The sequence below is a fragment of the Triturus cristatus genome, chromosome 2_1 (assembly GCF_964204655.1).
Source record: "Triturus cristatus chromosome 2_1, aTriCri1.1, whole genome shotgun sequence".
NCBI classification, from domain to species: Eukaryota; Metazoa; Chordata; class Amphibia; order Caudata; family Salamandridae; genus Triturus; species Triturus cristatus.
The window spans coordinates 42749604-42774861 of record NC_140581.1 but is presented as its reverse complement, the minus strand read 5'-3'; the positions used below and the strand labels follow the sequence as shown (position 1 = coordinate 42774861).

At 44.8% G+C, this 25258-nt stretch overlaps 1 protein-coding gene across 2 annotated transcripts in view; it reads left to right on the top strand.

Moving 5' to 3' along the window:
• Window positions 1-25258, top strand: part of LOC146863682 (avidin-like) — a 123823-nt gene that overhangs the window by 80866 nt on the left and 17699 nt on the right. Inside the window, exon 3 of one of the 2 annotated variants that reach the window (XM_085627814.1) lies at window positions 21756-21996. The exons of the other annotated variant lie outside the window; for it this stretch is intronic. Within the exon in view, the coding sequence (XP_085483940.1) occupies window positions 21756-21945 (190 nt within the window). The 3' untranslated portion in view covers window positions 21946-21996. Of the gene's footprint in view, window positions 1-21755; window positions 21997-25258 lie in introns of those variants that run through there. 2 annotated transcript variants of the gene reach the window in all.

Sequence of the window (25258 nt, the reverse complement as noted above, 5' to 3'; positions counted from 1 at the left end):
CAAACAGTGGCTTCTGAGGCATGACCCTGAACTGCATGTGGGTTGGACTGACTACGCCAGGGGTCAGGCGGCACTGGGGAAGGACCACTGGTAGAAGCTCCACTGTAGGCTCTAACAGTTCTGGGGGGATATAAGGCATATCATAAGGAGCTGCAATTAACATAAAAATCCTCAGCCTAGCCTCTTTGAATTTGCCAGCCTGCTGCTGAGTCGATGATGGTCCGGGGAACTGTATAATCACCGGTCTAAATTTAGCACCAGGTCCAAGTTGGACACAGAAGTCAGGGTCAGCAGTCATTAAGCTCACTGCAAAGCTCTTCCTTTATTGAGATCATCTAGACATCGAGCAGCATCACATTCACTTCTGCCTATAGTATGATTTTCCCGTTGACTTGTCTTACAACTTTGACTTTGAACTAGCTTATAAAAGATACCAGTATCTAATTTGGCCCGCTTCTTTTCCTCGAGCTTGACCTATTTCCCTGCAAGCCAGAGGGTGCATCAGAGAAGATTTGTTGCAACACTTGCAGTCATGCTTGGAACCAAGGCACTGTAAGCAGATGACAACATCTGCTTTCTAAACATCTGCTATCATCTTCAGACACAACATTCTTGCACACTGCCGAGTTAATATTTAGAGATTTGATGGAAAACTAAGGTTGGTAAGAGTCGGGCTCTGGATCTAGGTCTTTGGCCGTACAAACTAGGAAAAAGGTGGGGGACCTTTACATAGCTCTATGTTGTGTGGTAAATATTTAAATTACCTGTACTATTTTTATGCGGTAAAATTCAGGAAGAATAACTCAGTAAAAATAAGAGGCAGAATCCGTGGTATTTGAGGTTCTAAAAGGCTTTATTCCTTACAAAGGAATTATGGTTCGAACCAGGCAATCGAATTCCATCACCACGAAGGTTCAGGAAGGGATAGGCAATACATTATTGACAAGTAATCATATATATATGAAATACATTACAGTAAGACAGATGCAAGAGGCGTAACAGCTGATAAGAAAGATAAGAATACACATACGTAATGAAAAAGGCGTTACAATAGGCGTGCATAAAGGCGTATACTAGAAACGTCATTTAAGATGATGTCACAGGTGGGTGGATCCATAAGAGAATCCTGCAATGTCAGCAGAAATACATGGCAGAGATGCGCGCGCAGCCGCATGACGTGTGATTGACGTGTAACTAGAGGGTGAAGGGAACGTGACATTTAGCCCTAGGTGAGGAGACAGAAGTCTGGGGGGTCAGGTCAACCTAATCCCAAATCATATCTAATATCTTGTGTTTAAGGAACTGTATTATCTAAAAGGAAAGGTCTCTCGGACAGAATCTATTCTATACTGACTGTTAGTGCGTGTACAAGCGTCTATGTGTCTACATGAGATGCGAGGGGCATGGGCCTACCATGGAAACGGAGGCTATGAATTACTTGCATGGAGACAGTAAGGCCGGGCCCTTTGCCTTGTAGCTGGAAGGATGTTTACCTAAAACTACTGGACAGGAATGTATTGGATGAGGAGCGGAGCAGATAACTTGAAGGTGAAATACAGTTTTTGGCAGGCAACAGGCCGAGTCAGGCACCGTTAGCCGCACAGGGAGTAGGACAAAGTTCATGGATACAGATGCAGGCTCAGACTGGAGCTTTCAGAAGCAGAAGGCAGGAAAAGACTTGATGACAGAATTCAGGGCCTACTCGCCTGAACTGTAAAACGTGAAAAGTATACCATATAAAGTCGGTGGCCAATCATACTTAGGAACGGAATATCCGACCCATTCATGGCGGATCTGAAAGAGAACATGTTGACGTTGGACGCACATGTATTTGCGTCTTCATAGCTGGAACTGGAGGGAACATACATGTACTTGTAGCATGTACATGGAGCCGTTGGGGTCTAAGATAGGTGACATAACTGATCATAAAATTCATATTTCCTCATTCCCTCCTTGTCCCCTACGGACCCTTCATGAAATATCGATCTTCATTAATCCATCAATCTGTTCATATAACATCATCTGTTCTTCTTTCTTCTTACGAGGTCTTGAATGAAAACTTGAATGTGGAATACACGATGTGGCACACAGACCACAAATCGCTGGCCCACATTGTAGACACAAGCAACAACTGAATATTATGAGAAGGCCAATACCTAGGAAGGATAGGATCCTCCATCCCCAGGCTGACAACACGCTCCAGAACCAACCGGACCAAGTCCAGGTGCCTGGACTCTGGTGTATCTGGCTTACAATCTTATGAAGGCGGGTTATGGCTTTATAGACTGAAGGCGCGTTTTCTGGGATGAAAACACAGCAACTTGATCCGATGACCCTACAAGCTCCGCCCCTATCGGCCAGGATGACGTCAAGGACAAGACGATTTTGAAGAACAACAATCCGCATCGCAGACTGCTCCTCTGTTAAGTTACCTAGGGCGGAAGTAGTTTCATTCACTACTGCTTCGAGTGTTCTAGTTAATCTACGTATCAGTTTACTATTAGTGACAGTGCCTATATAGGGAAAGAAACCTTTATTGAAATCTGTGTATTGCTCCCATGCCGTTTCAGTGTAGTCGACAATCGGGAGATCTCTCTGCTGTCTATTGTGTACTAAATGGGTATTCCTATGGTAATCAGGAGGGGCTAGGAAAACAGGTGGCAGAAGGAATGCAATGTAACAGGTACCATCCCAATATAGAGGTAAACATATATATGCGGTCTGGCCACATATGAAGTAGGAATGACGAGAAGCTCTAAATGTAGACTTGCCTTGATCACTGAATTCGATCACAGTTGTACATTTACTATGACCCATGTGTACTGAACCATTCTTTCTTACACATAATTCACCTTTAACTGGAAATACTGACATAGCAGGCAAGACTGGTGCAGCTTCAGATTCAACATTCAGAATCATGAGGTTAAGTGTAAAGTTACCTAATCCATATACTTCATTTTCTAGATCAGTTCCTGTTCTTTTGGGAAGTCCCTCCTTGTTAGGGTAGCAGACTTTAAGTAAAACTAGGTTCAGGTTTCCCCATACCCAGTTGTCCTGGTAAACTACGGCATTGGATTACGCCAGTTCTCTCCTATTAGGAGCGAACCAAGCCGAGATTCTTCGTTTACAACGAGTCCAGAATGCGGCGGCTAGGGCGGTGGTTGGTCTGCCTCGAACCTGCCCTACCTCTAACACCCTGCGGTCCTTGCACTGGCTCCCGATATACAAGCGTATCCAATTTAAGGCTCTCTGCCTGGTTTTTAAAATTCTGAGAGAGTTGGCACCCGGAATACTCAATACACTGATCTCTCCCTATGTTCCTACCCGCTCACTACGATCCCTTGGACAGTCCTTGGTGGTCGTCCCCCGTTTCAGACTTAGTCGGATGGGGGGTCGCTCCTTCCGCGTGAAAGCCGCAACCCTCTGGAATGCGCTCCCCTTGGAAATCCGCCTTTCGAATGACCTAATGTCTTTCCGTAGGGCCCTGAAAACCTTCCTGTTTTAATTGTTTCTAGCTTTTATTGTTTGCTTTTTGTTACCGGACCTAGTGTTGTGTTGTGTTTACCTTTCCCTGCGCCAGGACGCTCCTTCGCTGGAGCAGCTGTGCGCATTAAAATGCAACTAACATAACATAACATAACATTGGAATCTAAAGTATTAATCAAACTAAACCATGCTCCACAGGAGCCATTGTGTGTGAACGGATACGGAAAGAGGGGCAGAACTCCCTTATATTTCTGATAGGGAGGGAGTCGGCCACATATCCAACAATTTGTAGCATTGCTGGTCTGATGAGAATGATGTAACATACTAATAAATGTGTTGTTGCGCAGCGCAAATCTGTAGGACAACTCATGCGGAGGTAATTCGCTAAAAGAATGTTCGGAAGTAGCATTGAAAGCACGCTTGAAAACAGGATAATATATGTGCAACAGTATACTTGCAGCAATAATCAGAAGACTTAGAAGAAACATAATCAATAATGTTACTATACAGTGACTACGAAGTGATTTACAGTATGCATCTTTCTTGAGCTGTTTCTGTCTGTTTCTCTCTCTATTTCGGTCTAGAGGATACATGTCAGAGACTAATTCAACCGATTCACCTTGGAGAGGACTTAAACAATCAAATTGTCTGACTTGCTAGACCTTAGTTTCAGTTTATAATTCTGTTGTTCAGTTTTTTCAACCAGGGGGAGTTTTGAATCAGTCTGTGAGGGAATGCAGGGCTGAGAGTTCAATGTAGAAAGTGGTCCATGAAATTTCTTGACATGGCTCGAGTGTAGCCAACCCTTGCGACCCTCAATCTTTACTGCTGTCCTTGTCGTGAGAAGAACGAGTTTTGGCGTCTGCCAACGAGGCTCCAGCGGGCTCCTCCTGTCGAAATTTCTTATGAAGACATGGTCGCCAGGAACCACTTCATGGGGCTTCACCTCAGTGTTGTCGGGAAAGGCTGCAGCTACCTGTGAACGGCAAGATTGTAGTGCAGACATCAAGGAAGCCAAGTAATCTGTCAGCATATTACAATCAACGTCAGTGATTTTACGAGGTATAGGCGTCCCCCACATATTTGGTGGCCTACCGAAGACCACCTCATACGGGGATAGCCCTGTTCGAGAATGTGCTACCATTCTCATATAAAAGAGCGCAACTGGTAAAGCTACTATCCAGTCGACACCTTTTTCTCTACAGATTTTAGAAAGTCTAATTTTCAGAGTCTGATTATGGCGTTCCACGAGACCTGCTGCCTCGGGATGTCGGACACAGTGGAATTTCCATTGATAGCCTAACAGGAGTGAAATGTGTTTCATTAGCTCGGATGAGAACGGCTGGCCGTTATCTGAGTATACGATACGGGGCAAACCATACCGTGGGAAGAATTCTCGAACTAACTGTTTGGCAGTAGTCGGGGCAGTGTAATCTGAGACGGGATATGCCTCTGTCCAACGGGAAAGAGCACATACAACTACGAGAACATATTTGAATCCTCAACATCGTTCCATCTGGATATAATCCATCTGGAGTGCTTCAAAAGGATGATCGGGAGGTTGAAATCCACCTTGCTCTACAGGAATGCTTTTACCGGGATTGAACTGACAACATATCATGCAGGTACGTACTTTCTGTTTGGCTGCTGCTCGCAAGTGTTTGTTGAACCAAATGTGTTGGATACTATCTAGCATAGCTTTCTCTCCTAGGTGTGCTGGGCTATGTATTGTGTTAATGATAACTGGAACCATGGAGTCGGGGAGAAACCATATAGATTTTCCCTTCGTCATCCATCCCTGTACTGTTTGGATCCCTCCTAATTCAGTCCATTTCTTAATTTCTTCTGGTGTAGCATGTGTCTGTATGTCAATTACATCAAGGGCGGGATCCTTAACTGTCATGCAGTGTGTGGATGTCTGTACTATTGTCTTTGTCATGTCAGTTGTGTGAGTCCGATTCTGAGCAGTCTGTTTAGCTGTTCGATCAGCTAGATCGTTACCCTGGGAAATAATGTCAGTCACTTTCGTGTGGGCCTTGCACTTCATAATCGATATTGCAGTAGGTAGATGAATTACATCTAATAAAGCTTGAATGAGGGGACCGTGTTGAATGTTGGCACCATGAGAAGTTAAATAACCTCTCTCTCGCCAAAGCACACCGAAGTCATGGACAACTCCGAATGCATAACGTGAATCTGTGTATATGTTAACTTTCTTATTTTTGGCTTGAATACAGGCTTGTGTCAGAGCGATGAGCTCTGCTGCTTGAGCTGACAGGGTATCAATACAATTAGTTTCAATTACTTCAGTGTCTGTTGTGACTGCATAAGCGGCCACTAACTCTCCTGTACTTGTTCTCATGCATGAACCATCTACATACAATGTCAGGTCTGGATCTGATAATGGAATATCTGTCAAGTCTTGTCTGGGTTTCGTCGTAATAGTAATGACTTCAATACAATCATGTGCTAATGGGTCTGTTCCACTTAATGGCAAAAGTGTGGCAGGATTTAGTGTACTACAACGTCTTATTTCTATGTGTGGCTGAAACAATGTTAGCTCGTAACCGTCAGTCTTGCTATAGTCAAGTGTTGTGTTTGTGTCCGGTTCAAGAGAACCTCTACTGCGTGTGGTACTTGTACTGTCAATTGATGTCCTAACACTATGGCATCGCTTTGTCTGATCGCTAAAGCTGTTGCTGCCACTGATTTCAGGCACGCAGGAAGAGCCTGAGCTACTGGATCTAACGTGCTAGAAAAGTAAGCACATGGTTTGTGTGATCCTGCTTGTTCCTGAGTGAGTACTGACAGGGCAGTACCTTCACGTTCTGTAACAAAAAGTGTAAAAGGTTTACTGTAACATGGTGTTGCTAAAACAGGTGCTTGGCATAAGGCTTTCTTTAAGTTTTCAAAAGCTTGTGTATGTTCTTGAGTCCAAGGGAGGACAGTCGATGTCGCTGCCTCCTGGGTTGTCAACTGAATGAGTGGTTTTGCTAGAAATGCATATTGGGGGATCCACTGCCTACAGTACGAAGTGAGGCCTATGAAGGCCCGTACCTCCTTTTGTGTCTTGGGTGGTGGCATGTTAACAATTAACTGGATGCGGTCAGGTGTAAGCTGTCTTCCCCCCTTGGACAGCAAGTGCCCAAGGTACACAACTTGCTGGACACAGAATTGAAGTTTTGAAGGGGACACCTTGTGCCCCTTATCGGCTAGGAAATGTAAAACCGTCAGTGATGCTTTTTCACATTCAGGTTCGCTTCGGGCGGTGATCAGCAGATCATCGACATACTGAAGCAGGGCAGTGTTAACTGGCATGTGGATACTGTCAAGTTGTTTTTTCAGTGCTTGGCTATAGATGCTGGGGCTTTCTGTGAATCCTTGAGGTGCGCGTGCAAATTTAAAACTTCGTCCATTTAAACAGAATCCGAACAAATATTGGCTTTCCGGATCGATTGGGACGCTAAAGAAGGCGTTCTTGAGGTCAATTACAGTGAATAACGTTGCTTCGGAATCAATGGCTGTTAGTAATGAAGAGATATCTGGGACCACGGGGTATTGTGGTACAATGCATTTATTCAATTAGCGCAGATCAATAACTAATCGATATACTGGGGGTGCTTTTGGATCAGTTCGTTTAAGAATCGGAATTATCGGAGAATTACATACATTGGAGTCGGTTTCCACAACCACTCCTTGTGCAATGAGCTCGTCAATGATTTGCAGCAAAGCCACTACAGCATCTGGAGGTAACTTGTATTGTCGCATTCGTGGTAATACCACTCCTGCTTTGAGTGTGACTCGATATGGTGTAATGTGCAAGCAACCAACATCAGTGGGGCCTTGTGCCCATAAATGTGCAGGTAGATTCTGTAACCGGTGATCCATGTCTCTTGACATGTAGTGACCTTTAAAGTCACGCAAAAATAGTCGTACTCCTTCCGGAGAACAACATATTACAGCTCCTAGAGCTTTCAGCGTTTTTATACCTAACAAGTTTTCTGGACATGATTTTGTAAGCAATAAATCTGTAGTTCGTGTCAATGGACCAACCGTAAGTGGAAGAGGTTGCGATTCTTCGTTAATAATGGGCTTTCCTGAAAAACCAAGGGAAATATTCTGTGAGCCTGAGAGGGGTGCCCCTGGGACTTCGTCATGACTTATAGTAGTTCTGCTTGCCCCTGTATCAAGTAAAAACTTTCTGTCTTTCCCTAATATTTCACTATGTACATAAGGACCTTCCTGATCTACAGGAACCTCAATAAGGGGTAAGCCAACTTCCTTCTCTAGGCTATTTCATGTGTATCGCTGATAATCGGGATAATTACTTTGTGCATACTGGTACATCTGTTGTGTAGTATTTTGTGTTGCAGCAATAGGCTGTGGCTGGGATACTGCTACGGTAAATACTGCTGTGGTAAATAAAATATTACGCTCTCAGACTTTTTCATATTATCAATAGGATCATGCATAAAGCAAGAGGCTGAGTCTGTGGTATCAGATTCATAAAGGGCTTTATTCCAATAACTCGAGTCAAAGGGAGAATATCACCATCACCAAAAAAGGATCTGGACGGGGCTGAAAAGTATTCTCAATATTCTCAAAACATTATTCACAGAGTACAGTATATATACATTTCTCAATTGTACGTAAGCAAAAGAGCAAGAGAGAATGAGATAAGAGCATGTGGGCGTGTAAGTAGGCGTGAAGGTGGGCGTCCATGTGGGCGTCCACTTGATGATAATGGGTAATTTGTCATGTGTGGGTGGATACCTGGAGATGATTTCGCAATGTCAGCAGAAGTACTTGGCAGAGATGCGCGCGCAGCAGCATGACGTGTAATTGACGTGCAACTAGGGGGTGAAGGGGACTTGACATTTAGCTCTACATGTGGAGACGAAAAGTCTGGGGGGTCAAGTCAACCTAAACCCAAATCATATCTAACATCCTATGTTTAAAGAACTATGTTATCCACAAGGAAGGACTCTCGGACAGAATCTATTCTATACTGACTGTGTGTGCGTGCACAAGCATCTAAGTGTCTCTATGAGGTGCAAGAGGCAGAAAACTTTCCATGGCAACTGGGCTATGAATTACTTGCATGAGGACAGAGAGGCCAGGCCCCTTTGCTCGGGAGCTAAAGGAAATGTTTACCTAAACTACTAGACAGGAATGCATCGGCTGAAGAGTAAAGTAGATAATTCGAAGGTGAAATACAGCTTCTTGGCAGGCAGGCGAAACTGGCCGAGGCAGGCACCGTTAGCTGCACAAGAAATAGGACAAAGTTCATGGATACAGATGCGAGCTCAAGCTGAAGCTTGTCAGAGACAGAGAGCAGGGAAAGGCTTTGAGGACAGAATCGGGCCTACTTCGCCTGAACTGTAAAAATGGAGTAACTGAGCCATATAAAGTCGGTGGCCTTTCATACTTAGGAATCGAATATCCAGCCCATTCATGGCGGATCTGACAGAGGACATGTTGATGGTGGACGCACATGTGTTTGCGTCTTCGAAACTGGAACTGGAGGGAACATACATGTGTTTGTAACATGCATATAGAACCGTTGGGGTCCAAGATAGGGGACATAACTGATCAGGAAAATCCACATTTCCACATTCCCTCCTTGTCCCCTACTTGCCCGTCAAGAAACATCAATCTTCATTAATCCATCGATTTGCTCATGGAGCATCATTTCTTCTTCTTTCTTCTTCCGGGATTTTGAACGAAAACCTTGATGTGGAATACACGATGTGGCACACAAACCACAAATCGCTGGTCCACATTGCAGGCATAAGCAGCAACTGAATAGTATAAGAAGGCCAATACCTAGGAAGGATAGAACTCTCCATCCCCAGGCTGATATCACACTCCAAAACCACCCGGACCAAGTCCAGATGCCTGGATTCTGGTGTATCTGGCTTACAATCTTATGAAGGCGAGTTATGGCTTTATATACAGATGGCGAATTTTCTGGTATGAAAAATGCAACAGCTTGATTTGATGACCCTACAAGCTCCGCCCCTATCAGCCAGGATAACGTCAAGGACAAGACTATTTTGAAGCACAACAATCCGCATAGCAGAATGCTCTTCTGTTAAATTGCCTAAGGCGGAAAAAGTTTCGTTCACTACTGCTTCAAGGGTTCTGGTTAATCTACGTATCAGCTTACTATTGGTAACTGTACCTATATAGGGAAAGAAACCTTTATTGAAATCCGTGTATTTTTCCCATGCTGCTTCAGTGTAATCGACAATTGGGAGATCTCTCTGCTGTCTATTGTGTACTAAATGAGTATTTCTATGATAATCAGGAGGAGCTAGGAAAACAGGTGGTAGGAGGAATGCTATGTAACAGGTACCATCCCAATCTAGAGGTAAGCGTATATATGCGGTCTGGCCACATATAAAGTAGGAATGACGAGAAGCTCTAAAGGTAGACTTGCCTTGATCACTGAATTTTATTACAGTGGTGCATTTACTATGGCCCATGTGTATGGAGCCATTCTTTCTTATACATAATTCCCCTTTTACTGGGAATACGGACATGGCGGGCAAGATTGGTGTAGCTTCACATTCAACGTTCAGGATCATGAGGTTAAGTGTAAAATTACCTAATCCATATACTTCATTTCTTAGATCAGTTCCTGTTCTTTTGGGAAGTCCCTCCTTGTTAGGGTAGCAGACTTTAAGCAAAACTAAGTTCAGGTTTCCCCATACCCAGTTGTCTTGATAAACTGCGGAATTCGAATCTAGGGAATTAATCAAACTAAACCATGCTCCACAGGAGCCATTGTGTGTGAATGGATAGAGAAAGAGGGGCAAAACTCCCTTATAGTTCTGATAGGGGGGGAGTCGGCCACAGACCCAGCAGTCTGTAGCATTGCTAGTCTGATATGAATGGTGCAGCATCTGAATAAAGGTATTGTTGCGTAAGGCAAGTCGATATGATAGCTCATAGGATGGCAGATCACTAAATGTGTGCTTTATGGTATCATTAGTGGAGGAGTATAAGAGTGAGGCAATAGGAGGAAAAATAGCATGTAGTATTAAGCTGATACATATTATCATGATGCACATCTTGCTTTTTCTTATCCATATTATTGTCCAAGATCTTATGCAAGCCAGAATACATGTTCAACCGCTTCACCACCTAGTGGACTTAATTGATCAAACGGGTTCTGACTTTTTTTTAGATCTAAGTTTAGCTTTGTGGAAACTGCTGGGGAGTCTCCTCTAGAAAATGGTGTTCAAAATCCAAAATCCAAGTTTAAAGTCTTTTTCCTTTGTAAAAGAGTGGTGAAGGTGCAATCATCCTTTCCGCCTTTTGACTTTAACGGCCGTCCCCGTGGTTCAGAGCACTGACTTTGGCGCCTTCCATCCAGGAGCGATGGAGTATTCTTTGATCTGGGTGTTGTCAGGGAAGGCGGCAGCAACCTGCGAACAACAAGAGAGTAGTGCAGACATCAAGGAAGCCAGGTAATCTGTCAGCATGTTACTGTCAACATAAGTAATCTTTTAGGCATTGTAGTGCCCCACATATTTGGTGGTCTACCAAAGACCACTTCATAGGGAGATAAGCCTGTTCTAGAATGAGCTACCATTCGTATGTAAAAGAGGGCAACCGGCAGGGCTACCATCCAATCTACACCTTTGTCTGCGCAAATTTTTAATGTCCGATTATGTCTTCCTACAAGGCCTGCTGCTTCAGGATGTCGCACACAATGGAATTTCCAGGTATACCCTAACAGAAGGGACACCTGCTTCATTAGTACCAGGACATATTTGTAACCTCTACATCTGTTTATTTGGATATAATCCATTTGGAGCACTTCAAAAGGGTGGTCAGGTGGATGGAATCCACCTTGTTCCATCGGAATGCCTTTACCTGCATTGAATTGGCAACAGATCATACATGTTCTGACCTTTTGTTTCGCTGCTGCACGCAGGTGCTTGTTGAACCATATATTCTGTAAGCTATCTATCATTGCTTTCTCTCCTAAGTGTGCAGGACTATGTGCGGTATTTATAATCACTTGTACCATCGGATCAGGAAGAAGCCATGTGGATTTGCCCTTATTCATCCAACCCTGATCAGTCAGCACCCCTCCTTGTTCCGACCATTTCTTTAATTCGTCCATAGTAGCATGTGTCTGAATGTCTTGTACATCCCTGGAAGGATCCCTAACTGTCATGGCTTTGGACAGTGATAGTATCTGTAACTTTGTCATGTCTAGTGGGGTCTGAGCTGTCTGTTTAGCAGTTCGGTCTGCCAGATCATTGCCTTGGGAAATGGGATCTGTGGCTCTAGTATGTGCTTTACATTTTAGGATAGCTATGGCTGTTAGTAAATGTATCGCTTCCAGAAGGGCTTGAATATGGGGGCCATGCTGTATCTTGGCCCCATGAGAGGTCAAGAAACCTCTTTCTCTCCACAGAATCGGTGTAAATGTTTACTCTCAGGTGCTTAGCTCTTATGCACGCTTGTGTCAGGGCGATGAGCTCTGCTGCTTGTGCTGACAATATGTCTATTCTTTTAGTCTCTATTATTACAGTATCAGTAGTCACTGCATATGCTGCCACTAATTCTCCCGCCCCTGTCCTCATGCATGAGCCGTCAACATATAGTGTTAGGTCGGGGTCTGGGAGTGCAACATCTGTCAAGTCTTGTCTGGGTTTAGTCACGGTATGTATTACTTCAACACAGTCGTGTGGTGAAACGCTTTCTGTACTGGAGGGCAAAAGGGTAGCGGGATTCAGTATGTTGCATCGTCTGATCTCTATGTGTGGTTGAAATAACGTCAGCTCATAATCTGTCAGTCTAGCTACAGTCAGGTGTTGTGTTTGTGTCCGGTTCAAGAGAACCTCTACTGCGTGTGGTACTTGTACTGTCAGGGGGTGGCCCAGCACTATCGAGTCACTTTGTCTTATGGCCAAGGCCGTTGCTGCAACTGATTTTTGGCACGCAGGCACAGCCTGTGCTACTGGGTCTAATGTACTAGAAAAATAAGCACAGGGCTCGTGTTTTCCTGCATGATCTTGTGTTAGGACAGATAGTGCTGTTCCATCCCGCTCTGTCACAGAAAGCATAAACGATTTGTTGTAATCAGGGTTTGCTAAAACTGGTGCTTGACATAAAGCTCTCTTTAATTCTTCAAATGCCACAGTGTGTTCTTGAGGACTTTAGTCTTTTTGTGTCTTGGGCTGTGAAAAACCAGAAATCAATTGAATACGTTCCGGTGCCCACAACTAATTCCCCTGAAAGATCACAATAAAACATGAGAAAAAGGCAAAACACCATACCTATTTCCTCGACTTAATTTCTAAGGGGGCTAATTTCTAAGGGGCTTAATTTCTTAAGGGGCTAGCGGGAAGCGAACCTCCTCAGGGGCCAGCAGAAAGCCAATATTCTCCTCCTTCCCCCCCTTTTTGACAGGAGGAAATCTGAAACAGATTTCACTGCTGTCAAACACTATCAAACCCTGTGTCTTGTCAACACTATTAATCCCTGTGTGTAGCTACTGGGCGTAAGCAAAATTATAGGAGATACACAGCGTATGTGAAACGGCGAGAAATCCCTCAAATTAATGTACAAACCTCATAGTGTTAGCTCATAAGCTGGCCAAATGACATCTCATATGCAAATGTCCCTATTACATGAACCTACACCAACCTGAAGTCAACATTAATGCTAGGAGGCCCTAATAGGAATGCTAAATTACCTAAATATTCGGAAAACCAAGTTTAAGAACAGTTGTTAATGTTGATAATTAATAATTTATCTGCTAAAGAAATCAGTCATTGTGCAATAATTTCCACCTATACAATAAATAGCCTAATTCAAAAACAAGTCAACTTTTGGGGCCACCACTCACAAGAATGAGCTTACTAAAGCAAACTTTAAAAAGGAAATCCTGTCAGATATTTTCTCATTACCCTAAATACCGGGCCTCATATGTCACTCTGTGGTGGCAGTCCTTATTTAAAACAGGCCTTTCAAGAGTTAAGATGCTAGTGCACAGATCATAATTGTTCCTTAATGTCCAATCTGGAAACATATGACCGAGGCTGCCTGTCTATAAGAGAAAGGCAGTCATGTGAAAAATATTTTTGTCTCGCATAGCCTTCTTCTTTTGTTTCATTCATCTCCAACACCAATTAGACATACACTGATAACGTGTTGTCTGCTATTTTGACAGCATGATAATGGTAATATCATGTCTGTGAAATTTAGTAATTGTGAACAAGTTCCAGCCAAGCGCTGTGCAAAGATCGCCGTCGTCACGACTATCTCTGTACTTGTACAGGAGAACTTTGTATTAAACGCTAAACAGACTGGTCAATACAACACAAAAACAAAACATATATAAAATACATATGCCAAGCCATCAGTATACCAAGCACAGAAAGCATAGACAATTACACTAACATATATAAATGAGCAGCGATGCGCAATTACAGTACCTACAGCTCAGATGCGAACATTCTGGCCTGCTTAATTTGTCAGGCTTATAATCAATAACTGATTTACCTGCCCTATACACCTCCATCTGACAGTGGGTCATCCCAATGATGACCGCGTCAAGTCTGACACACAGGATCAGCAACAATAATCAAAAAATGACGAACACACGAACCTGTCTCTTTTTTTTTTTTTTTTTTTTTTATAAAAATGAGCTATGCATCTTTGTACACAATGTACCCTCATGTCCTAGTCGAAGATGCATCCCACATCTTTCCTCACAGACCCGTAACCACTGGATCATTTATCCAATGCAACTGGTGGCAGCTTGTGGCCACAATTCAAAAATGTCTGAATTTGAAAATCGTTTTTATATAGGCACATAGCCCTTAAAATTCCAAGCAAGAGCAACATTTTACTTTCCGGCCAGAAGCAATATAACAATTGCTAAAAAATAAAACAAATCTTCACCATAGACATTTCCTCGGGACACTTGTTTTGCACAGAATAGAACAAGGGAATCTTTCTCGACTTACATTTCTCAGCCGCCCTGTCTTATCAGAGAAGCTAAAAATAGCCCCTCAGCGCGGCCTAAGCCTGGGCTGCCAGCCATCTTTTTTTTTGTTTTTCCTACTCCTGGCCCCAAGGCTCTCCAGCTGCAGGCATTACACAGATGCGATGTCAGAGAAGCTTTCTAAGCAGTGCCTCTGTTCTGCTCCTCTCACCGGCCCCCACCTATACTGGCTACAAGGTCAGAATCTGACTCCGATTTCTGTATCACATTCTGCTCTACACGGCCCCCACCTTCTCCTCACTCTGAAGCTGTCAAAGACAAAAAGACTACTCAATTCCATAAAAACTGCAATAATTCGCCGAATTGAAAAATTATTTTTATATACAATTTGCTCTCAGGGGGTCATAATCTTACCGTCTTGACCCAGCACATTGGCTCACTGGACCATCAAGAACACAAACCTGTATTCATGAACAATTTGCAAATTCGAAATACCCACAATTCTTTTTCCAAGCTAAACTTTTCACTAATTATTTTTCGTTAACACTTTGTACATTAGGGGTGTCATCAAATCACAGGAGTTGCTCCTTCTCTAGCTGCACCCCTCTGCACTCTAACTGGTCTTTCTACTGGGGCCACTCTTGCTAGGTCCTCTGAAAGGACGGGATAAATACCAGCAACGTCAGTATTTCTTTTTCTGTCAGCCTGCGCTCATTTTACCAGCTCTAATTCCTCCTGTAACATCTCATCCTTGGCTTTTCCAGACTCCAGTCCACTCCTCTCTGCTTCGTGAAACACTTACTCTGACCTTCTATGTGACTCCTTGCGCCAAAAACTCAATGGCATCCTTCCAAGCTGGTCTACATTTTCTCTTTCATAAGAGTGTTTCGTTGTCTGTCTACTTGTTCTGCTTTTACTCGGATACCTTCCTCAACTAATACGCTTTCTCGGGCTTTGTCTGAATCCTCCCTACTTTTCTCTTCTTTTCTGAGCGCTTTCTCTGTGCGTCTATGCAATTCTTTACGCCATAATTCAATGTCATATTTCTGTTACTGTCTAGCTTTTCTCTTCCACAACTCTTCTTCTACTTTCATAATGCACTCTGCATCCCAGGTCCCAGCTACGGGCCACCTCTGACTGTCTGGTAATTCTTTGGTGTAGTCCACCCATAAATCAAGAAATAATATGGCGTCTAAGCCATGTTTGTGATACATGAAGTGCCCCGGAGTGTCCCTAGGAGGAATAGGAACAGCTTCTTCGAGTACCCCTTTTCTAGTTGTGATCTGTCTTAATTTTGAAAAGAGCGGCATATTGACAACTGATCTGATCATTAATCCTGAACACACTTAATACAAAAAGCACAACAATGAACAATCATTCATACCACAATATGCAGGACATTTTAACACATTAAACATTAAACATTAAACATTTTAACCTTTAAAAATGACCAACAATGATGACAGTCTGCATAACTAATCACCAAGCAGAATTCTTGACAATAACTAGATACTTCGGAATACTTGATATACTGCTAAACAGTACATATACACTGCTAAACAGTGCAGACCGGATTTGTGTACCCAAATCCGTCTTGACCGGCACAACCTATGTGCGCGTCAGAACGCCTCCCCGGCGATGGTACTCACCGGGTAGCTCAAAACGAAAGGCCTCGGAGAATGGACTGGACTCGACGACTGCGGACATCGGACCCTCTGGACATCGGGACTTCGAAAACCTGGTGGGCCTCTGTATACCTCGGACACAGCTCTCTCGCAGGTGGGCTCTGGGTAGGACAATCTGCGTTCCTCACCGCCTCGTATGGATGTCTGGTCGCAGTCTGTCCCCTTCATTGGCCTGAGGGAGTTGGCGGGAAGACCCGCGACATGCGCGCTTGAAGTCCATCACGGCCATGGAAGGGGCAAAACTGGACCTTCATCTCCGGCGTGTGGGGAAAGAGACTAAACTATTCGGGCGCCATTATGTGGTAAATAAAATATTACGCTCTCAGACTTTTTCATATTATCAATAGGATCATGCATAAAGCAAGAGGCTGAGTCTGTGGTATCAGATTCATAAAGGGCTTTATTCCAATAACTCGAGTCAAAGGGAGAATATCACCATCACCAAAAAAGGATCTGGACGGGGCTGAAAAGTATTCTCAATATTCTCAAAACATTATTCACAGAGTACAGTATATATACATTTCTCAATTGTACGTAAGCAAAAGAGCAAGAGAGAATGAGATAAGAGCATGTGGGCGTGTAAGTAGGCGTGAAGGTGGGCGTCCATGTGGGCGTCCACTTGATGATTATGGGTAATTTGTCATGTGTGGGTGGATACCTGGAGATGATTTCGCAATGTCAGCAGAAGTACTTGGCAGAGATGCGCGCGCAGCAGCATGACGTGTAATTGACGTGCAACTAGGGGGTGAAGGGGACTTGACATTTAGCTCTACATGTGGAGACGAAAAGTCTGGGGGGTCAAGTCAACCTAAACCCAAATCATATCTAACATCCTATGTTTAAAGAACTATGTTATCCACAAGGAAGGACTCTCGGACAGAATCTATTCTATACTGACTGTGTGTGCGTGCACAAGCGTCTAAGTGTCTCTATGAGGTGCAAGAGGCAGAAAACTTTCCATGGCAACTGGGCTATGAATTACTTGCATGAGGACAGAGAGGCCAGGCCCCTTTGCTCGGGAGCTAAAGGAAATGTTTACCTAAACTACTAGACAGGAATGCATCGGCTGAAGAGTAAAGTAGATAATTCGAAGGTGAAATACAGCTTCTTGGCAGGCAGGCGAAACTGGCCGAGGCAGGCACCGTTAGCTGCACAAGAAATAGGACAAAGTTCATGGATACAGATGCGAGCTCAAGCTGAAGCTTGTCAGAGACAGAGAGCAGGGAAAGGCTTTGAGGACAGAATCGGGCCTACTTCGCCTGAACTGTAAAAATGGAGTAACTGAGCCATATAAAGTCGGTGGCCTTTCATACTTAGGAATCGAATATCCAGCCCATTCATGGCGGATCTGACAGAGGACATGTTGATGGTGGACGCACATGTGTTTGCGTCTTCGAAACTGGAACTGGAGGGAACATACATGTGTTTGTAACATGCATATAGAACCGTTGGGGTCCAAGATAGGGGACATAACTGATCAGGAAAATCCACATTTCCACATGTTGTGGAGCTGGCATAGGCTGTACATGCTGAGGTACTTGTTGTTGGATCTGATCCTGTCTAGGTGCACGTGGTCTCTCCTTAGTTTTACCCGTGGAGATATTGTGCTTCAGAACCGTACAATCGTTTATATAATGACCTGGCTGTTTACAATAGTTGCATGTCCCTTTTACAGGAACTGCTGAATTACTGGACTGTGTCGCACCCTTTTTATGACTGTCATCTGGAACTGTCTGGGCAACAAGCATTTTCATTTTCGTGTCTTTCATACGTCTTTGTTCATGTTCTTGTTCTGCTCTAATTCTATTCTGGTGATACTGTAACATTTGTAACATCTGTGAAGGGGTGTTACCTTGCCAAGTACTCTCGACTTTCAATACTCTGTTCTTAACTTGGGGCAGGGAATTTTCGACTAGTTTTGTCACAAACAGATGTGGATACGACTCGCTATTTGCTTTTAAACCACTATTAATACCAAAACATTTTTCAAATCGGGAATAGAAATCACTAGTGTCTTCATCGGGTTTTTGTTTACAGGCTGAAATTGCACCCCAGTCTTCCTTTTTCGTAGTTAATAAACGTGGCAATACTTGCACTAATAATCCTGGCAATGCTGTAATTTTGTCCCCAAGCCCTTTGCCTGCAGTTCGGGCCTTTTCTTCGTTTTCTAATGCTGTCCAATCAATCTTTTGGTCTCCCACCTCCCATTCCTTTTCTTTAAGTTTCTCGTAAATACCGGCAGGCAATAATACTTTTAATATTTTCATAATGTCAGGGTAGGTATAGTCACCCATGAGTAACATGTCCTTTATTTCACGGTGGAAACCTGCTGGATCTTTGTCATGGCTTGGTACTAATTTTTTCATTTCCAATAATTCTATTTTAGTTATGGGCGCGTACACAAACACGCGTGAAAAAGAATCGTCTGTATTTTTAATTGGGTGCACTTCACGTAAGGGATTCTGTCTGTCTATGTAATACGTTTTTCTTTCCATGTTGGGAACTGAAACATGTTCTGGGCATACGAAGACAATGTACTGGTGCCGATATTCTAGAATTTCTTTAATTAGATCAGTACCCGAACCTCTCCATTTATTCGTGAGTAATTCTATCAGTATATCAGGTAGGGGACCAGGATCGGAGTGTTGGCTTTTATACAATATAAGGAGGTGTTGTATCATGTATATACCAGCTAAACGCTGTTCGTCTGGGGTAAGATTCAAAAACGTGTGTGCTAGCGCATCATCACTGTATTTCTCAGAACTGTCAGCCCATTGTACTGCTGACCTGGCTAATTCTTGTTCATCCATAGAATTGAGCACATGGTACCCCCTTCGTTCTCGGAGAAATTTATCAGTAGCCTGGAATAAGTGTTCAGGGGACCTTGTATTTATCATAGATGCTTGAAAATTTCTGTTACATTCTGGACGTATCGGACGTATTGGATCATTAAAGTATCTGGTATTGTTAAAAGATCTTCCTTTACCTACATAAGCTATCGTTTCTATAGTTGGTGATTCTAATTGTCCTGTGGTCATTTCTGACTCTTCCTCCTCCTCTCCTTCTGATTCAGTTTTGTCTGCCCCTAATCTGGTTTCATGTATTCGTTCTACTTCTCTTCGGATCTTTCGGCACATAACTGCTATACTCTTCTGTTTATCATGTCTATTGTCTGCTATATTCTGACCCCATTTGGTAAGTACTTGCATTTCATCCTGATCTACCTCAGGCCTATCTCTGTTTCTAATCAAGCAGTTTATGAAGAAGCGTAACAAGAATCTCTGTATATCCACTTTCTGGTATTCCATGGCCTCGTCAATACTTTCAGGGCCTTGCCCTGTTTGGACAAAGCGATATATATTGTCTAGATGAGCAACCATTCCTGGTAGCATCGTTAAATAGTTCGAAGCTCGTCGTATACGTAATGATGATAGCAACATTCTGTCCTTTTTACCGGGCACTGGATCATATCTACAATCTGCAAGAGGTTCCTTAAATATATCGGAATTTGCTGTTTGGGGTGTACGTTGGTATGCTAAATCTCTAAAAGTCAATTTATTTCCTGGCGGTGGTGTGGAAAAACCTCCTGTCGCACCTCCTGTCGCACCTCCTGAGGTGCCAGGCGCAAAAGGATTTGTTGAATGTAGGGTAGAGGCGGTAGATGCCGGAAGGACTGTAGAAACCGGCGGAACTATTGGAATGTGAGGCGGTGTTTGTTGCTGTGGTAGTGGGGGCTGATGGTCTGGGTGTTGAGCGTTGTCAACCGGTGATGCGCGTTGATGCGCCACATTAACATATTCGGGGGCTGCATCGTCTAAATAGGAAGAAAGGAAAATATCTTTTGCGGTCTTGGGATGTATTTTAATCGGAAGTAATGGAGGTGGCAGATCTTTCGGTACCTCCTGGATGGCCTTAGGTAAACCCTCGGCCAGAAGAGGATACATACCATTCATAAGAGTGTTTCGTTGTCTGTCTACTTTTTCTGTTTTTACTCGGATACCTTCCTCAATTAATATATTTTCTCGGGCTTTATCTGAATTCTCTCTACTTTTCTCTTCTTTTCTGAACGCTTTCTCTGCGCGTCTGTGCGATTCTTTACGCCATAATTCAATGGCATCTTTCTGTGACTGTCTGGCTTTCTTTTTCCATAATTCTTCTTCTACTCTCATGATGCAATCAGCATCCCATGTCCCAGCTGCGGGCCATCTCTGACTTTCTGCTAAATCCTTGGTGTAGTCCACCCATAAATCAAGATATAATACGGCATCTAGGCCATGTTTATGGTACATAAAGTACCCTGGAGTGTCCCTAGGTGGAATGGGAACAGCTTCTTCGAGTATCCCTTTTCTAGTTTTTATCTGTCTTAATTTTGAAAAGAACGGCATCTTTAAACCTTGCTACTTTATTCTTACTCGAGCTTAGACACTTGAACTTGAAGACACTTAGGGCCTCATGTAGGTAAATAATTTTTACCGTTTCTTAAATACCGAGCCGTACCGAATCGGTAATTAAGAATCGGTAAGTTATATGTAGGTAAAAATTCGGTAACAGTTACCGAATCGGTAACATTCGGTAATCAAGAATCGGAAATCACCGAATTGGTAAATACCGAGGCGGTATTTACCGAATCGGTAAATTCCGAGGTGGTATTTACCAAATCGGTAAATACCGAGGTGGTATTTACCGAATCGGAAAATACCGAATCGGTATGGACGGAATCGGTAAATAAAATCACATGACTTCATGAAATAGCTAATCCTGTGCAACCACACCCCACCCAACCAGGAAATGGCCACACCCAGGCAGGTGTACATAATTAGCCGACCCTGGAGAGGCTTGGAGTGCAGAGGAGAGGCAGGGAGCCGGTGCCTGTGCGAGCGGGAAAACGAACATCATGTCCAGCCAGAGAACACAGAGAGACGGAGGGGAAAGGAGGAGGAAGCTGAAATTTAGCCCCAAGGAACTCCAGGTGCTGGTGGAGGAGGTGGTGAAGCAGCACCAGAAGCTGTTTGGAAGGCAATCCCTGCAAGTGCCTGAGGCTGAAAAGCGCAACATTTGGCTGGCCATCCAGGCGCAGGTCAATGCTGTGGGAGTGACCCACAGGGACATAGAGGTCCTAAAGAAGCGCTGGTATGACCTGAGGATTGTAACCAAGAGGAAGATGGGCGACATCCAGAAGGAGGCCAGCCAGACTGGAGGTGGAACCAACAGGGCACCTGCCCTCACCGAACTGGAGGAGCTGGTGGGGGCCTCAATCGAGCAAGAGAGCGTCGTGGGTCTTGGGGACGCCGACAGCTCTGCCAGAGCCGCCACACACCAAGGTAAGACGAAAGCACAGCAATGTAGCCCCCCCTACCCCTATCCCACATCCCCCATTGTGAAACGGGAATCACACTGCAGTCCACATGTGTCAGTGCAGACAGGCAATGCATTCTGGGAGATGTAGTCAGGGAAACACCAACCATGATGTAAATGGCACAGGGCAACAAGGCATGTCACGCACTTGAGGCACAAGGAGACAGAGGACATTTTGGAATGTGAAATGATTTATTGTGACGCTTGCAATGCAGCCCTTCGGGGACACTGAGCCAATGTTGTATTTCTGTCCACAGATGTGACATCATGCAGGACAGGGCATGCTGCAGGAGACGGGGCACACCGGCCACACAGATCACCTCTGGCCAGCACAAGTTCAGACCAGGGAGCAGGCCCACTGGCAGGCGCACCAACAACACAGGCAGCTTCGCCGCACCCAGAGCCAGCATCACCTCACCCAGAGCCAGCATCGCCACTCATGTTTGAGTCACCGGCCACATCTCCGCTTGCAGGTGTGAGAATGAGGAGGCGTCCAGCAGCCAGGCTACGAGCCTTAGACACCTCGTCTGACGACAGCATGGGCCCTGAGGAACTCACCAGGACCCAGGAAGGGAGCCATGCCACTGTGCCCCACACCTCACAGGCAGCACAGACGGGAGCAAGAGGGCGCCGCAGGTCGCGTGTCCAGAGTCCACCAGCACCCATTGACGGCCATGGTGTCTTCTTGGGGCTCGAGGGCCAAATGTTGAAACAACAGCGCCTGCAAACAAAGGCAGTCATGTCAGTCCAGAGGCACATGCGGTTCATGAAAACTACATTAGTCAACATGGACAATAACATCAGCGCTATGGCAGCGGGCATTCGGGACATGTCCCAGTCAATCCAGCAGTTGTGCAGCAAATTAGATGCTGACATCGAAGCACGGCGCCGGGAACGGCAGAGGAGGGACACTACCAACAGGGCACTCAACCGTCTGGCAACTGCCACTTCTCTACTCTGCCGGCGCTCTGTGTCGATGCAGGAGGGCCTGACACACTGCTGCAGCGACCTGTCTCGGGGGATGTTGCAGGTGACAAGTGCACTAGGGGTGCTATTAACTAGTCAGCCGTCGACAACTGCTGCAGGGGATGCTGCGGAGAGCATTGACACCAGCAGCAGGAGCAGCATCACACCCCCCATCCCAGAAGGACGCAGGAGCAGCAGGCGGCTTGGGGTTGGCTCTAGTGAGGATGCACAGGCCGTGCCATCCACCACTGCAGCGCGTATGCGCAAACATTGATGTAGCCCTGCTTAGCCACTTCCCAATGGGTGACGTAACCCTGGACTTACTCCTTGTATAGATGGTATATTGCCAGATTGGCTTGTTCATGTGTTCATGGCGTGGTGCCACATTAAAACTACGTCATGACTTACCACAACTGGCTGTGTCCCCTTACTTACTCAGAAATAGTTGCATGTGATCTCTGTCCGTCTCTCTCTCCCATCGATTGCAGTTGGCACTCTAGCTGCGTTGCCCTCTGGCTGGCCTGACTCATCCTCGTTGTCCTCAAAATATGTTACTTCCACATCTGTACCTTTTTTCGTGGCAAGGTTGTGCAGCATTGCACAAGTGGCAATGATCTTGCAGCAGTTGATGGGTGTGTACTGGCGTGCGCCTCCGCTCTTGTGGAGGCAGCGGAACCTGCTCTTCAGTAGTCCAAACGTGCGCTCCACCACATTGCGTGTTGTTTTGTGTGCCACGTTGTATCGTCTTTCACTCTGGGTTGATGGGTGTAGGTAGGGAGTGAGGATGAATGACCGGCATGCATATGCACTGTCACCTAGATGAGTAAAAGGGAAACATCAGTCACATGCCTCTATACACTATGATTTGCAGGTTGCAAGGGGCGTCACTGTTACTTACCTAGCAGGTATCCCTCTCCAAATTCTCCGGCACTCAGTCGTGTGTAGATCCCACTATTCTGAAAGATGTAAGAGTCGTGGGTGCTCCCAGGAAACTTTGCAACAATATCAGTGATGATGTTCCCTGCATCACAGATCACCTGCACATTGATGGAGTGGGTGGACTTTCTGTTCCTGTAGATGTGCTCTGTGTCAGCTGGTGGACAGATTGGGATGTGTGTGCCATCAATGCAGCCAATGACATGGGGGAACTGTGCCATGTGATAAAAGTCTGTTTTGGTTTTCTGCAGTGCAGCATGTGTGTTCGGGAAGCTGATGTAGTGGTGCATTCTCTGCATCATGGCATCCAGGAACTTCCTGAAGAAACGGGACAGGCAACTCTGTGATACACCACCCACCGCAGCTATCACCACCTGATAACTGCCGGATGCCAGTAGATGTAGGCTGCAGAGCACCTGCACATGTGGGGGTATGGCGTGCGCCCTTCTTATTGGCTGGTCCAGGAGTGGGTGCAGGTCCCTGATTAAGTCCATGATGGTTTCGGGGTGTAGCCTGTACCTCTCATGTATCTCTGCATCAGTCAGCTGGAAGAGTGTGATGCGCTGTCTGTAGATGCGTTCCTCCCGTCGCCAAATCCTCAGACCTGCTGCCTGTAGACGTAGGCGCCTTGCAATGACATACATAGCGGCCATGTTGTCCACGCTGTTGCATTTTGGGATTGCTTATGTGCACTGTTGATGGTTACCACCTGCTTTCAATCCGTGTTAATTACCGACTCTTATTTACCGATTTTCTTGGATTTCTTAATTACCGAGTGTTCCTACATGTCATTTTAATTTTTACCACTTCATATTTACCACTTCATATTTACCGATTCGTTAATTATGTATTCGGTAAATATGAATCGGTATTTTAGAATTCGGTATATATGATTCGGTATTTACCGCCTCATATTTACCGAAATGTGGTTTTTGGACTCCTACATCTCACTTGTCTGAATACCGGTCGGTAACGGCATATTTACCGAAAATCGGCCGTTACCGACCGGTATTTGGCTACCTACATGAGGCCCTAGGTACGATAAAGCACAATAATGAAAAATTGAACAATCATTCATACCACGACATTTTTAAAACATATTATAACATTTAACATTTAAAACGAACAACGATAATTAGAATAAAACTAGTTACGGACATAATACTAGATATACTGGATATACTGCTAAACAGTACAGATACACTGCTGAAACAGTGCAGACCGGATCTGTGTACCCAAACCCGTCTTGAACGGCACAAATTAATGTGCACGTCTAAATGCGTCCCCAGCAACGGTACTCACCGGGAAGCACGGAACGGAAGGCCTCGGAACTGAACTGGACTGGATCGGACTGGACTCGACTCGACACGGAACTTCGGAACCTGGTGGGCCTCTGTATACCTCGGATCTTGCTCTCTCAGCTAGGCTCTGGTCGGGATTCTTCGCACTTCTCACCGCCTCGTCTGGGTGTTGATCGCAGCCTCACTCACCCCCGCTTGGTCGGAGGGAGATACAGGAAATCCTGCGGGTACGCGTAGTTGTCCGTCCGGCTATGGCAGGAGACCGGGCCTGCAACGCACCTCCGGCGCGTGAGATGGGGAAGGTGTCCCTATTCGGGCGCCAATTTATGTGGTAAATATTTAAATTACCTGTACTATTTTTATGCGGTAAAATTCAGGAAGAATAACTCAGTAAAAATAAGAGGCAGAATCCGTGGTATTTGAGGTTCTAAAAGGCTTAATTCCTTACAAAGGAATTATGGTTCGAACCAGGCAATCGAATTCCATCACCACGAAGGTTCAGGAAGGGATAGGCAATACATTATTGACAAGTAATCATATATATATGAAATACATTA